The following is a 14,386-nucleotide window of genomic DNA, read 5'->3' as shown; positions in this document are numbered from 1 at the left end:
GCCTGCCGGCAGTGGCTGTGGCTCCCTAAATAAGCATGCGACCCTCTTCAGCTGCTAGGGCACTGTCTGTCACCTGGGGCCCAGGGGACCACTCAGGAATTAAATCGGACATCAGTGAAACTGCACAGCTGTTGCACTGCTGTCAGCCATGACATGTTCCTGTCATATGTGAACACGGGTGAGGCGGGCACATACAGTTTATGCACTAGGTGGCTCCGCAGGTCCTGAGTGACATGTTCGTGCCAGCTTTTCCGCACGCCGGTGCTGGAAGGAGGTGCCGCTGTGGGTATAGTGCTGAGGGTCCCGAGGTTTGCAGAGCCTGAGCCATCGTTCATCAGTGGGCTGGGGAAAAACAAGACACTCAGTCCACCTAGCCAAGTGACACACATGTGCCTCATTTACATGAGGTTTTTCAACCACATGTGACTTTTAGCAACCCCCTGCCCCCTGCCATTTAAGCTATCTTCACCGTCACCCATTTAGAAAGAACCCCAAATTTGTGATTCCCAACCCACTTGCGTGTGCGACCGTCGCTCAGAGAGGAGCCGACTGAAACGGGGGTCTTACTTTGTGGCCCCGAGGGAAGTTGGAAGAGCTGATTCTGAAATCAAGTTTGGCGGCTGCTGATCTGTTGTTATTCCTCCTGCTGGAATGTTCATTGGGTTATTTCCTTTAAAGACAGAAAGAAATCCACCAAGTCGTAAATTATAATCCACCCCTCACAGTTCCGGTAACAGGTCAAATCACCATGTAAGTAAGTCATTCTCCTGAGTTATGACAATAACCACTACGGCAGGAACTCTGGAAGCTGTTTCTCCGGTAACAGCCATCAACTTGAACCAGTTCCGAGGCAGTCTCCTCCTCACTGCATTTTAAGTAACCCAGATGAGGCGTGCGTGGAGGCCGGCGGGCGCCCTAGGTGTGCTCTAGGGCTGTGACGCAAATTATAAGCGATCCCCTCCGAGCCTCAGACTTTTACGCCGGCTTCATTAACACCATGCCCTGAACAACTAAACTGACCTGTGTCACACAGATTTGGGTCAACTTTTCTTCTATCAGAAAATAAAATCAAAGAAGTAATGTGCACGTGAAAACACTTGTGTACAGGGTTCCCATTAAAGTAAGAAAAAGTTGACAGAGGTTACAGGTCTTGTCCCAAATTATATCCTCAAGTAGGAGTGGAGTCACTTTAGAACTCAGGTCTGAAGGCTCCAACCCAGTCTCCTGGCCGGGAGAAGTTAGTGTGCATTAGGGCAGTTGGGTTCCGCCCACCCCCCCCAAAAGCAATAAATGAGTTGCTTTTAATCGTCATTCTTAAGGTTAAAAGACTTACTCTATTGGGAAAACAATAAAACTAACACAACCATCTTGACCTGACGGACATAACTGCTTGGCTTAAGCCTGACTTTAAGAGCAATGTGTCAATTTACAGAGAAATGCTAAGAAAACAGTATGCAAACATGGCAAAAACTGTGGGGATACCCCGGCCAATGAGCTGACATGACACCAGGAAACACCATTACGGGGGGAGAGGCCGGGACGGGAGGTGCTGGGGGACACTCCCGCCAACCTGCCCACGTCTGGGCCGGTCACCTCGCACTGTGGGTGGGGGGAGCCGGCAGACCAGGTACAGGCTCCCCCTCAGGAGGGCACTCTAACAGGTGGGACTCGGCATTGTGAGCCACTGAATGCCCTTCGTGAAAACCGTCCCGACAGGAGCGGCACGGCCATCAAATGTCGGCTCCTGTGCAAATGCTTTTCTTCTCACAAGCCTGTCACATCTTCCTTGCACTCATACTTCAGCCTTTCCCCGGAAGTTTTCTATTTCAAGGATTTAAAAGATATCATCATCATAATTTATATGTATACTGATTTGAATTTAAAGTAAAAACAGTAACCGAAAACGGTAACTGAAAACAGCCGGACGAACGAGCTCCCGAGAGTCCCTTTACCTACCCAGGGGGTTGAGAGTCCTCATCTGCTGGTGACTTTGAGGCTGTGCTGGTTGCTGGCCGGGAACCTGAGGCTGCAGCTGCGTCTGGGGCTGGTTCAGGTAGGGGAGACCAAGGGCAGCATACGCGCGCTGCATGGAGCTGGGGTCTATGGGATTCGGGTTACTCAGCGAAGCAGCGTTCTGCTGGCCTGTGCCGACAGAACCGATCGTGTTCTGAATCCCACTAGCTGGAGACCCCAGGATGGCTAGAAGAACAAACAGACACACAAACAAGAAAGGTAAGTAAAAAGGAGAAGGCCACACGTGACTGAAAAACTACCAAGAAGCAAGTACAATTGTATCGAGAGACTATCCACCCGTGTCCCGAGGCAACAGAACACGGCTACCGAGGAAGGAGCTGTGCAGACAAAGGGACCCTCGTCTAGTCGTGTATTCCGCACAGCAGCAGTTGGGGATCCAGAAAAGCCAAGCTTCTTTCTATGTCAGAAGGCAACAGCCCACAGAATCAGAGCTCCCTTAAGGACAATCACCTATGAAATCTAGACGCTCAGAAGTCTGTGCCAGGGGGAGTAGCAAACGCGTTGTCGACAAGAGACAGTGTTCTGATTGGGGGCGGTGTGGGCAGCTCGTCTGCCACCACGGACATGACCTAAGGGGGGCCCCTGTGGCTGCCGCTCTCCCTGGGGTCCTGCACTGCTCACCTGCACGGGTACAGAGGGTGAAACAAGGAGCAGAGTGATACCCAGTTGGTCAGTTTTGTTACTCATTTTAATAACTCTATGACAAAATCTATCTCATGACAAAATCGCAATTCCTCACAACCTATGTGCACAGTGGCATTAACCCACACGTCTTTCCTACGGCTTCCCGTGCAGGAAGGCCCCCTACTGAGCGGTCTGGCTATCTAAAGATGCTGAAGAAAAAACTGTATCGACCGACTGACGTAGCCAAAAAGAACGGGTGGAACGAGGCTTGGTGGATTTGCATTTCCCCAGGTGTCACCTCAGCACCACTGAGGACGGCACAGCCTCACCTTCCACCACCTGGCCTAGTGACGGCAGGGCATCCCCTCTGGGTACTCCATGTACCGGGCCGATCCCAAAAGGCCAAAGAAAAATCTGTGGCAACACAGAGAACCCCATTCCCAAGGACTTCAGAGTTAACAGAGATGACCCCAAATTTGCATCTCCTTGGCCCCTTGGGAGTTCAATTCATCCCTCTGTCCGTCCACCCCAATCTCCACATTTGGTGGGCACTTGCCATAAGGCAGAAGTTTTACGCGCTACTATCTATTCTTATTCTTAAGATTTCCCTTCTTTCCAACTCCTCCCAACTTTGGTCACGTTATACACAGTAGCTTATTAACTGATACTATAACATATGATCTTTGATACATTAAGCAATACCACAAAGGTCTCCTTTCACATTGAGACCATTGCGTGTAACAATAATATTCTCACATTCAACCATCAGTGCAACTGATGTGTAACATAAGCACAGTGTAACATAACACTGTGTAACAGTGTAACACAGTGTAACATAAACAACTCACATTACTTATCAGAGTATTTTAATTAAACCTAAACGTGTAAGAAAAAAAGATCTTGGTAATTACATATTCCATACTATTAACTTTTCTAATAAAGACATTCAGATCTCGAACTCATTAACACTCATTAGACAAAATCACGCACACCAAGCACCTCATTATTATAAGTGAGAAGCGATTCCCAAGGTACACTTTATGACAAGCGTGCAGCCCAAGTCATGTATGATTTCTCCAGAAGTATTTTCTCTAATAGTTAATACTCCCCCAAACGTTCAACACGTGCCCACCATATTCCTAAAACTGACCACGCCAAATCAAAGACCTCTGATGTTACAAGGAAAGTAATCCTGGGAGGATGATGAACTGTTCTCTCACCCAGGGGTAAAGAACAGACCCAGACTGCATTTGCTGCACACAGGGATGAACTGCGGAGAGGAACTGAAAGAAAGACGCTATCCACGTGGCCTCCGTTTCAGGGTGAAAAACCAGCGACTTCTTCCTTCTCTTTTCCACTCTCATCCATCAGGCCCCAAATGCCATCCCTTCCCCCAAAATGCCTCCTCCCCCCAACCTTAGGGTGAATGCCACTCGCTAGGCAAAGGCCATTTATGGGGAAGCCAGAACCTCCCACGGAAGCTGCTGACATGGTCACTGTATTTTGTGTTTGTTAATAGCATTTATTTTCTACGTGTAAACACTATTGTATTTTCTTATTAAACAAAAATACAGTATCTGTCAGAAGACAAGTAAGCATCTGGTAGCTGACAATCCTAACAATCCAGAGGCATGGAAAAAAAAGCATAAATAAGTAAAAAAAGGTCTCCGACATGTAAGCATGGTCCAATTTGAGTCCAAATGCTGTTACGGTGGGACACAAATACCTCAGGGTAACGGAATGCACACATTTACTAGAGGAGTCGTGACTGGCTAAAAGAGGTGTCACCAGGTAAAAGTGACCATAAACCCCATTCTGTGAGCTCAAGGCACTACCACCCCTGCCAGAAGCTCTCCTCATCTGTTGGGCGGCAGCAAGGCTTCCTGGAACTTGCACAACGCCTCCCGGGTCTCTGCTTCTTTGTGGGCACTCGCTCACTGCACAAAGGGTGCGTGTGGACTGTGTGGGGCGCCCTGCTAGGCTCCAGGACGCGAGCACCAAGTCTGCACTCACACAGAGAGAACAGATTAACCTAATAATCCGCTAAGGAACGGGAAACGGCAGCTCTGGACCCTGGAGCGGAGAAACCACACGCGTCTTCCCCGAGCCCGTCCACTCCCCGGAGGCAGTGTGCTCACAAAGCCCAGCACAAAGCCCCGGAAAGGCCCTAGCGGAGTCCGGAGTTGGGGGCACGGCGGCAGGGTGGCGGAGCGACGGCCATCCGTGGGCCCTGCCAGTGCCGCGGGCCTTGGGACTGAGCCAAAGTCAGCAGCGCCAAAAGCAGCGACGCCTCGTTTATCGGCACGAGGGAGAACGAGGCCTTCCACGTTGATCCCCGTCACACATTACTGACGGCTACCTCTTTAAATGTCCAAACCTTGTCCTCTTTTCCCCATTTGTACATCTTCCTTCCTTTCTCGGAGCCCAATGCTGTATTTCACACGCGATCCGCCACTTCACAAGGTGTCTCAGCACCTGAGTGTGGCTCTCCTGCCGGCAGCACGTCTTCAAAACCCCCCCTCACCTCCACTGCCCCAGCTAACCTGGGCGCCCATGACCTAGGAAATAAACGGCCACATTCTACAGTGGGCTCTTTTGAGGACCCACCTGCCACTTCTTAAGTAGGTCCAAGGCAGTCCTCCCCCAGAGGGAACAGAAGACCGTTCCAATGACCGGTCCCACATAGGGCACGCGGCGGACATTCAAGTCCCCGGTCATTCTCAGCAAAACTCAACTCAATCTGAAAATCCAGGGAAAACCGACACAAATCAAACTCCAAAGCTTTGTCGGCGTGATGGGAAATACACCACAAAGCACGTAAAGCAGCTACTGCTTAGATTTCTACGGAAAATGTCGTGCTGGAATTTACTCAGACCTGCAGATGTCTCCGCAGAGTGGTTCCTAGGCCACGGTGCCTTCCAGGTGTCGTGTGTACCGGAACGGCCTTCCTCTCACGCTTTTTTTTTTTTTTTTTTTAAAGTAATCTCTACACCCAACGTGAGGCTCGAACTCACAACCTCAAGAGTCACATGTTCTACAGACCGAGCCGGCCAGGCGCCCCTCCGGCATCCTCCCATGCGTGGTACAGGGCGGGACAACACAACACCAGAGCCCCAGGGCCAGACCTCTGGCACGGCCACCACCCGGCAACAACACAAAAGCCTCTGCAACACGTTTCTTTCGGAAGCCAAATGACTGAGAAGGGGCACACTGTGTTCAAAAGAGCAAGGAAAAAACTGCTCTGACGAAATACATCACCAGGCGGCTGGGTACTTCAATCAGGGGCGAGCAAGCCCACTGCTCTGCCCCTACAGCCACTCCGGTCCCACCGCCCCCCCTCTGCTCTCCAGCCCAAGCGCCGTCTGTCAAAAGAGGTATCAGAGAATCTTGAAAGAGCTCTCAGGTGGAACAAGGGCCTGTTCAACCACCACTTACTGAGCACCGAGAAGGCTGCTCCATGAGGAAAAGTTTTAAAGAGGCAGATCTGGACTCGATACCAGGAAGGAAGACTTCTCATGATCAGAAGTGCTTCAAATGGGAACAAACAGCCAGACCGAGTAGTGAGTGTCAAGCCAGTGGAGGTATTCAAGGAACAGGCCAGAGGACTACGGACTTAGACGCTCTCAGTCCTCACACTGCGGCTCGGCCCGCGTCTAAGGCAGCTGTGGGCAGTGAGCCAGTTTGGTTTGGCTCTGAGGCTGGTCCTGTCCCATCTCTTCTGACAGTCCCTGTGGGATTCTGAGTGGGGAACCCCATGATTTCCCCAGGGAAAGACTCGAAACTTCTCAAGAGCTCCAGGACAGACAGACACCCAGCCCTTCAAGGCATGCAGGGCAGCACATCTCGGCTGTTAATGCAAATGCTAATCATCTAGCAATTTGTTAAAATGCAGATTTTAATACGGCAGGTGTGGGATGGCCCGAGTTCCTGCAGTTCTAACCGGCCGGCCCGCAGTGCCTGTGCAGCCTGGTCGGAGGACTGTACTGCGTGGGGAGCAGGAACCGCAAGGATGAGGCGCCAGGAGTTTAAACAGGGAATTCGGTTGTGTGTCCACACAGCCCCAGTCCTCCGTGCAACCTGTGCACTGGAATTCGTTGTAAGTCAGATGCCAGGACTGACATTAGATATACACCTGGAAAACTCCTAATTATTCCATAAAATCTGATTACCTCTATAAGGGAGGGATAACAGCTCAAGATCGGTGATGACACAACGTCTAGAAAACAACTCAAAGAAAAATCAAAACAAAATCTCGACAGAGGCCAAAAAGGCAACCAGTGGTCTGGGACGGCTCCACAGAGGATGCCGGCAGATCCCGCCAACAGAGACGTTGATGGAAGAAGCGGGCAGCGGGCTGCGCGAGCGTCTGGGAGCAACCTGCCCGAAAGCGCGGCTGTGGCAGACGCGCCTGGGTCTCAGGCAGCGCCCGGGGGCCCTGACCTCTCGCCACAAACACCCCTCTCTCCCCGAATCACCTGGCCTGCACGGGAAACTCGGGAGTCCACGCTGGTTGTGCTGATGCCACGTGTGCCGTCTAGAATGTCCTTCCACCGCTATTCCGCGGACACTGGGCTCCACGAAGCCCCGCCTTCCACACACGCTGACCCTCCCCTCCAGGACTGCCGGGACCACCGACCCCGCCCGACCTCGCTCCTTCCTGAGTGCGACTGTCATGTCATTTTGGCGGATATATTCCACTCTGGACCCTGACTTTGAGCTGTCGGAGGGCTGGATCCACATTTCCTCTCTACTGCCCGACGCCGATGTGCACGCGCCACGAGCACAATTTGCTTTACGACAGGAGAAACAACAAACGTTTGTAGAAAACACACTGCTGACAATCCCTCACTCGCCACATCAACTCTTCCGCCCTCAGAAAACCACAGGGCTAGAGAGAGCCCAAAGAACACACTCAGGGCTGAAACCTAAAGTGAAGCACTTCAAACTTTCTTAAATGAGTGCTTTCATTTCTTTTACAAAAAAAATCACCAGAACCTTGCATAAAGTTGATGTAAATACTCCCGGTGACTTTATGCTATAAAATCACCGAGGTGACACCTCACGTTATGACTGGTAGAAACGCTGTGGTTGACCACTTCAGAGCACGCGCTGAATCAATTGTCACAACATTCAGGCAGTTACAAGGATGTTGAAAAAAGAACCCACATACATTTCTTTAAAAAGAAAAAAAAAAAAACCACACAAGCGTTTCTTAAAAAGAGAAATCACAAAAGTTTAACATTGTCATGGCAACACATACTAAAAATAAAAGGTCCCAGAAAAGCCACACCCCCAAATCAGAAGTTCAGAATAAAGTCCTCACTTATTCGTGGAATAATTACTTCGGCACTTAAAAACCCTATTACTGAAACGTGTCCTAAAACACCAGAAAGTGTAACCACCACTATATACTAGTTAAAAAAAAAACAGTTTTACACTGACTTTGAGGAAAAAGCGGCCTATTCCAGTAGAACTCCTGCCCCAAGTACACAGTTCTGAAAGCCCCAGATTGCTGGAACTTCGCTTCACGTGGGAGAGATCCCTGAAAACTGGGTGTGAATTCCCATTGTGGTCAAAGACTAATTTAACTGATTCAGAAAAGTGCCTTTTAAAGGGAACTAAGCACGAGTCCTTGCGCAGGGAGGGAAGAGGACGGGCCCACAGGCGAAGCCCGTCCCACGCCGGGGCCGCCCTCTGGGGTGGGTGGGAGGGGGACACGGGGGCCTCCCCGTGTGGCACCCACGGCACCCTTAGGGACAAAGCGCTGGCCAGCGCGCCCTATGCCCCAAGGAAACGACCAGAGACACGGCAGCACAGGCTGCCCAGGCAGCAGCGGGGCGTCGAGGAAGACGATCAAGAAGAACGAGAGCGACGAACGCGCAAGCGCAAACAAGATGGCGCAGACAAGATGGAGGAAGATGTGCGAGACTGGGCGGTGCCGCGGGTCCCCGGAGCGGCCCCGGCCCGAGGGGCGACCCGACACTGGAGGGCACGTCCTAGCTGTCCAAACTGAGGGACACACCCAAAGACCACAAGGTTACCTCTGAAATGACAGGGAAGGGCTTAAAGTGGAGAAGAGATGCTCATCCTCTCGCCGCTCTGGTGCCCATGGACGGCAGGGGCCTGGGGGCCACACTCAGGCCTCCTGAGCAGGGACCGGCGCTAGGCCGACCGGCTAAGGGCTACACAGAAGGCTCGAGAGACGACAGAACGATGGGGATGGTCAGGATGCGGCCAGTCCTGGGGCAGAGACTCAATCGGTGTCGAATAAGCTGTTAGTTACACAAACAGGTCTGGGCACTGCCTCTGCGCGGAGGAGGGAAAACCTCGCGGGTGCCTCCCTGACCCTGCCTACCTGGCTCTCTCTAGACTCACTTCAGGACAAGGCGTTTCCAATTCCAAAGTAAGCGTCCCCTCTCTCTCCCCGCCCCCTGAAGTCACTGCCACTACAGTGACGCGACCTTCAAACGCTCAGTAACTGAGTGTCTGTCAAGACATGGGAAGGCTGGTCACGTCCTCTCTGTGATCACAGCGCCCCTCCTCCTGGCACTGCTCCGCTGCTGCCGACTCTAGTGCGGTGCTAGTGCGCGTGTGCCGGGGGCCGGGACGGAATTCCAAAATGGCCGTGCGCACCGTGCACACCGCGGGTCCGTCTCTCGCTAAGCTCAGCTTCCCCCTGGCGTCACTGTGCCGCTCCACGTCCATATCTCTGCTCGCCACTACCCTTGGCGCTAGTGATTTCTGCCCTGCTTCCTGCCTCCTCTCCCGCACTCTCTTTAGAAAGAGCTGTTCTCACCTCCGAGCTTCTCTATCCCCAATGCTCACTTACTTTGTTGGTTTCGCTTGTCACTGGCATTTTTCAAAGGGAGGCAAACAGGACAGTCATGTCGTGTGCAGTTCTTCCAATGAGAGATGATTTGTCGTGAAGATGCACAATGGGCAACTATGACCAGAAAAACAACGAGATGTTATTTTTCTATCCAGATCGTCACACTTTCAATTACACCTAAATTATAATGCCAGATTCCATAAGAAAATGGTAACATGTGTAACCATAACACAGTATAGGCAGTCCTCAACTTACAAACAGGATGTTTTCCAAAAGTTTGTAAGTCAACTGTTGAGAATTCTGAACAAAAGTTTCCCATAGAAGCAATGCCATGAATGATGGTGAATAAGATTCAGCCCACAAAACAAAAACTATCCGACTTGAAATACCGAACGGGTGGAATGAAAGGTAGGACAAATAATAATTACGTCGTGTCACTACTGAAAATAAAATTTCTATGTTATGTTGAAGGATGAAACCATCTCAATAAATACTGCAGTTCAAGAAATACATACAGAGAAGCACATGAGACGTCTGTGGAGATTCTAAAGTGGACGCCGGTCACTTCTCTAAGTACTTGAGAGAGTGACGGAACCTAGTGGTTACTCTCAGTCTTGATTTTCACTCTGTACTAAGGCACTGTGATTTCTTTCTAAAGGCCCAGCATGACCCGCCCCTACTTCTCCATCAGGATCAGGGTTATGCCGGGGGCTCACATATGTCACCAAGGGAGAGAGAGAGGTCAGGGAGAGATTCTCCCTAAGGTTTAGGAGCACAAGTAAGAAGATAGAGAGGAGGATAAAGACGAAAGAAAGCACAGTTGTTAGTAAGAAACACTTTCCTCTGCAGACTCAAGGCGTCCGCCACAGAAGAGGGGGAAGGGAGCACAGGACGCGCCTGAATCACCCCCTTCTCGAGGAGAAGGCAGGAGGGGGCAGGGATGATACGGTGCACACGGTTTCCCATGTCACGGATCGTCACCTAGGACGACTTGGCTGGTATCCTGATCGGCCTCAAGACGAAAGGGCAGAGGAGCGAGGCGGGGGCCCCACGGCCAGAACACATGAAACAGCTGCAAGACCGATGCTCGAGGTTCAGGGAAGGTGTGCGTGCGTGCCTGTGCCGCGCCGCCCGAAGAAAACCGGAGCTAGACACGTATGATGAAGACAGGGCTCAAGAAGTGACAAATGTCTTCCGTGACAGAGGAAGAAGAAAGAGAACAGAGGCAGGGCGCAGCCTGGCCCAGTAAAAGCGCACAGAATCTTAGGAAACCAAACTGCCGTCGTCCCAAGCAGGTAAGCGTCCCAGCGGCACGTGACGGGCTGGTACGTGGGGACGTAGGTTCTAGGAACCTTATTCACGAGAGAGCTACTGAAGGATACTACAGACAAATTTCATCCTAAGCCATGCCACCAGGATTTCAGAAAACAGCACTTACCTTGACAGGCTTTCCCAGCCTGACAGTGTGTCATGTGATTCAAAACATTCTTCATGGTTCGGCAATGCGGGAGAGAGCAGGCCCGAACTTCTCCGTTCGCTTGTTCTCGTCTCTGACACTTGTGAGCATGAAGCAGTAGAACCAGCTGCTGCTGTATCAGTTTGCGCTTTTCAGGATCTGCAGTGGGGCCTGCTGTGATCGCTTGTGTGGGTACAATTCCCACTGAAGTTTGCATCTGAGACTAAAATAAAACAAATTAATAAAGATACTTTAATAAGCTTCCAGAGGCCTAACTCATGTTCACTGTTTTTCAAACTCATGTTAAAGCTGATGGACCACACTGGCCACAGAGAGAAGGGGGCTGGCGTGGTTTTCTTCAACTCACCAGCAATTTTAAGGAAGGTCCAGGAGCACAGAAATAAACCAAACCAACCCAGAGGGCTGATTACAGTTCACTCGTGGGGCACCAGGGGGGCTCAGTTGGTTAAGCAGGTGACTCTTGATTTCAGCTCTGGTCACGATCTCATGATTCCGGGGAGAGAGAGCCCCTTATCTGGCTCTGTGCTGACAGCACGGAGCCTGCTTGGGATCCGTTCTCTCCCTTTTTCTCTGTTCCTCCCTGCTTGCACACGTGTGTTCTCTTTCTCTCTTAAAATAAGTAAATAACATTTGAAAAAATACAAATAAAACTAAAGTTCACTCATGTGCAAGCACCTCGGAGCAAGAAAACGACACCTGTTCTTTAACTGCAGTAACCTAAAGCCCAGCTTATTCTATGACCTACTCAAGTGCAGGAGAAGCTGTGGACTGGCTTAGCTCAAACCATAGGAAACTGCCGTTTTCATAGGCCCAGTGGCCCAAGGCTGGCAATTTCAAATGGTTCAACCTAATTAAGGGAACTGTCAAGGCCTGACCAATCACAGCCCAATGCAAATATCCAATACACCAGAAGCACCGGAGCCAGTGTGGATTTCATTATCTTGTGACCAGAAGGATGCCCTCACTCGTTACCTCTTCTCAGAGAATAATAGGACACTTAACATGACCCTGTGGTACAAAGTGGTAATGCTCGTGAAATGCTTTGCCTTCTATTAAAATTTCAATGGACAATTTTTCTGACAATTGTTTCAAAAAGTGTCTGATGATCTGTTAATGTACAGAAACAGAGTTTAATTGCTTTCATCCTTGCAAACGAACAAGCCAGGGCGACCACTCCTCTTGACTGCAAAGCAAAGGGAAAAGGGGGCCCAAGGAGCCTTTTTACTCTTTGCAGACAGCCGATGCCCTTCAGACAACTGCATGACACTCAAGAAGCGAGAGGAATGGGACACTCCTAATATGCAACAACAGAGTCCACAGTACAGGGGCTGCTCACTTTCTCTCGTGCAGGGACCCGGAAGGGCTCCCAGCTCCGTCTCCCAACACCCCCTGCCTCCCCTAAACCACACCACCTCTCGCACTTTTCAAATTAAGAGTCAAAACTATTTGTTGGGGCGACTGGGTGACTCAGTCAGTTAAGTGTCTGACTCTTGATTTCAGCTCAGGTCAGGATCTCACAGTTCAAGGGATCAGCCCCACGGTGGGCTCTGCACTGACAGCAGAGAGTCGGCTTGGATTCTCTCTCTCCCTCTCTGCCCCTCGCCCACTTGCACTCACTCTCTCTCTCTCTCTCAAAATAAATACATAAACATTAAAAAAAGCTACTTGCAATTAGGAGAAAAAAACTATACAAATATTTTTTAATGAACCAAAGCTCATTTTTAAAAACTTACAGGGTTTTCTGTTTGGGTTTTATAAGAACTCAGAAAATAAGTACATAGAAAAGCCTCAGAAGCACAACTCCTGGAAGCCTAACTATGGTCTAAAGAAAAAGCAAAGTCCCAACTGAGAGGTTGAGCTTCCTGACTGGAGAAGCATTTAACTTGTAAGAGAAAAGAACTTCTCTTCCTTATGTTTATTTTTTGCTGGTTATAAAAGTACTATATACATGCTGCAGAAAATGTGAACAGCAACAGAGTTATGAAGGAAATAATTAACACTTGAAATCCCAATATCCAGGAGTCCACTACTTAACAGTTGATAGGTTTTTCTTCTTCCAGTCTTTTCATCCATGTACACGCATATGTACAAACCATAATCGATAGTCTTGTCCCCTCCCCCACCCACACACAAACACACACACGACTTGGTGTCTACTCCAGGCTCTGTCCCATATCGTTGTTTCATACGATATGACAGCATGATTTGTAATGAGCATACGGCTATACATTTATCCAATCTCCCACTGCTCAACATAAACCGTACCCTCACCCTTTTCTTGCAACTTAAATACAGCTTTGATAAATAGCCTCTGACTATGCCCCCAGCAACATTCAGTACTGATGTGAAAACTCTCCTCCTCGATCAGCTTACTCCCCCAGAGAGAAAGCCCAACCAGAAATCAACAGCAGTGGACAAATGAAAGAGGACCCTTGTTTAGGCCTCTCTCGTGCATTTATTACCAAAATTTCAAATATACAGTGAAGTAGACCAGTAAGGATACCATTATACACCTAACAAAAGGAATGATGCTTTAATACCCGTTAATACTTAGTGCATGTGCAAATTTCTCCAGTTGTCCCCAAAACATCTTTTAGAGTTGGTTTGCACAGATCAGGACCCGATTAAGGCCCATGCCCCATATTTGCTGGTGGTTGTTAAGGTTCTTCATCTACTGCCTCCCTCCCCCTTTTATTTTTTCATGATGCTGACTTGTTGAAGAGACCACGTCAGTTGTCCTGCTATTTCCTAACATGCGGGGCGCCTGTACGGCTCAGTAGGTGGAGAGCCTGACTCTTGACTTCAGCTCGGGTCATATCTCATGCTTTCTGAGAATGAGCCCTACATCAAGCTTTGCACTGATGGTGCAGAGCCTGCTTGGAATTTTCCCTCTCACCCTCTCTCCAAATAAATAAACCAACTTAAAAAAAAAAAAAAAAAAGAAAGAAAGAAAAAAGAACTGAGATGTAGTGACATGTGATGCTCAACATCTTTAGAAAAAAAAATATAAAATACAGAAATGCTACATACAAAGATATAAATCGCATAAAAGTCAGGTAAAACTCCTAACCTTATAATTAAATTATAAACAGACTGCTTTTGGGGCGCCTGGGGGACTCAGTCAGTTAAGCATCCGACTTCCGCTCAGGTCATGATCTCGTGGTTTGTGAGTTCGAGCACTGCGTCGGGTTTTGTGCTGACAGCTTGGAGCCTGGAGCCCGCTTTGGATTCTGTGTCTCCCTCTCTCTCTCTGACCCTCCCCTGTTTGTGCTCTGTCTCCTTCTCTCAAAACTAAACACTATAAATAAATAAATAAATAAATAAATAAATAAATAAACAAACAAACAAACAAACAAACTGCTTTTAAGGTTACTAAAAATTAACACACTGTGTCTCATTTGGGATGTTCTTCAGCATGTTTT

The 14,386-nt window shown here is 49.4% G+C and overlaps 1 protein-coding gene across 4 annotated transcripts in view; it reads right to left on the bottom strand.

Annotated features, from left to right (window-relative positions):
• CREBBP (CREB binding protein) overlaps positions 1–14,386 on the bottom strand; it is a 126,453-nt gene that overhangs the window by 41,095 nt on the left and 70,972 nt on the right. For all 4 annotated transcript variants that reach the window (XM_047087207.1, XM_047087209.1, XM_047087208.1 and 1 more), the window contains 5 exons: positions 10,926–11,166; positions 9,488–9,601; positions 1,957–2,199; positions 568–670; positions 196–342 (listed from right to left, as the gene is read on the bottom strand). In XM_047087207.1, the coding sequence (XP_046943163.1) occupies positions 196–342; positions 568–670; positions 1,957–2,199; positions 9,488–9,601; positions 10,926–11,166 (848 nt within the window). The remainder of the gene's footprint in view (positions 1–195; positions 343–567; positions 671–1,956; positions 2,200–9,487; positions 9,602–10,925; positions 11,167–14,386) is intronic.

This window comes from Lynx rufus, unplaced genomic scaffold (assembly GCF_022079265.1).
Source record: "Lynx rufus isolate CCGP_SWC_20201006 ecotype Redwood Valley unplaced genomic scaffold, mLynRuf1.p SCAF_23, whole genome shotgun sequence".
In the NCBI taxonomy this organism is placed as follows: Eukaryota; Metazoa; Chordata; class Mammalia; order Carnivora; family Felidae; genus Lynx; species Lynx rufus.
This window is presented reverse-complemented; position numbering and strand designations above follow the sequence as displayed.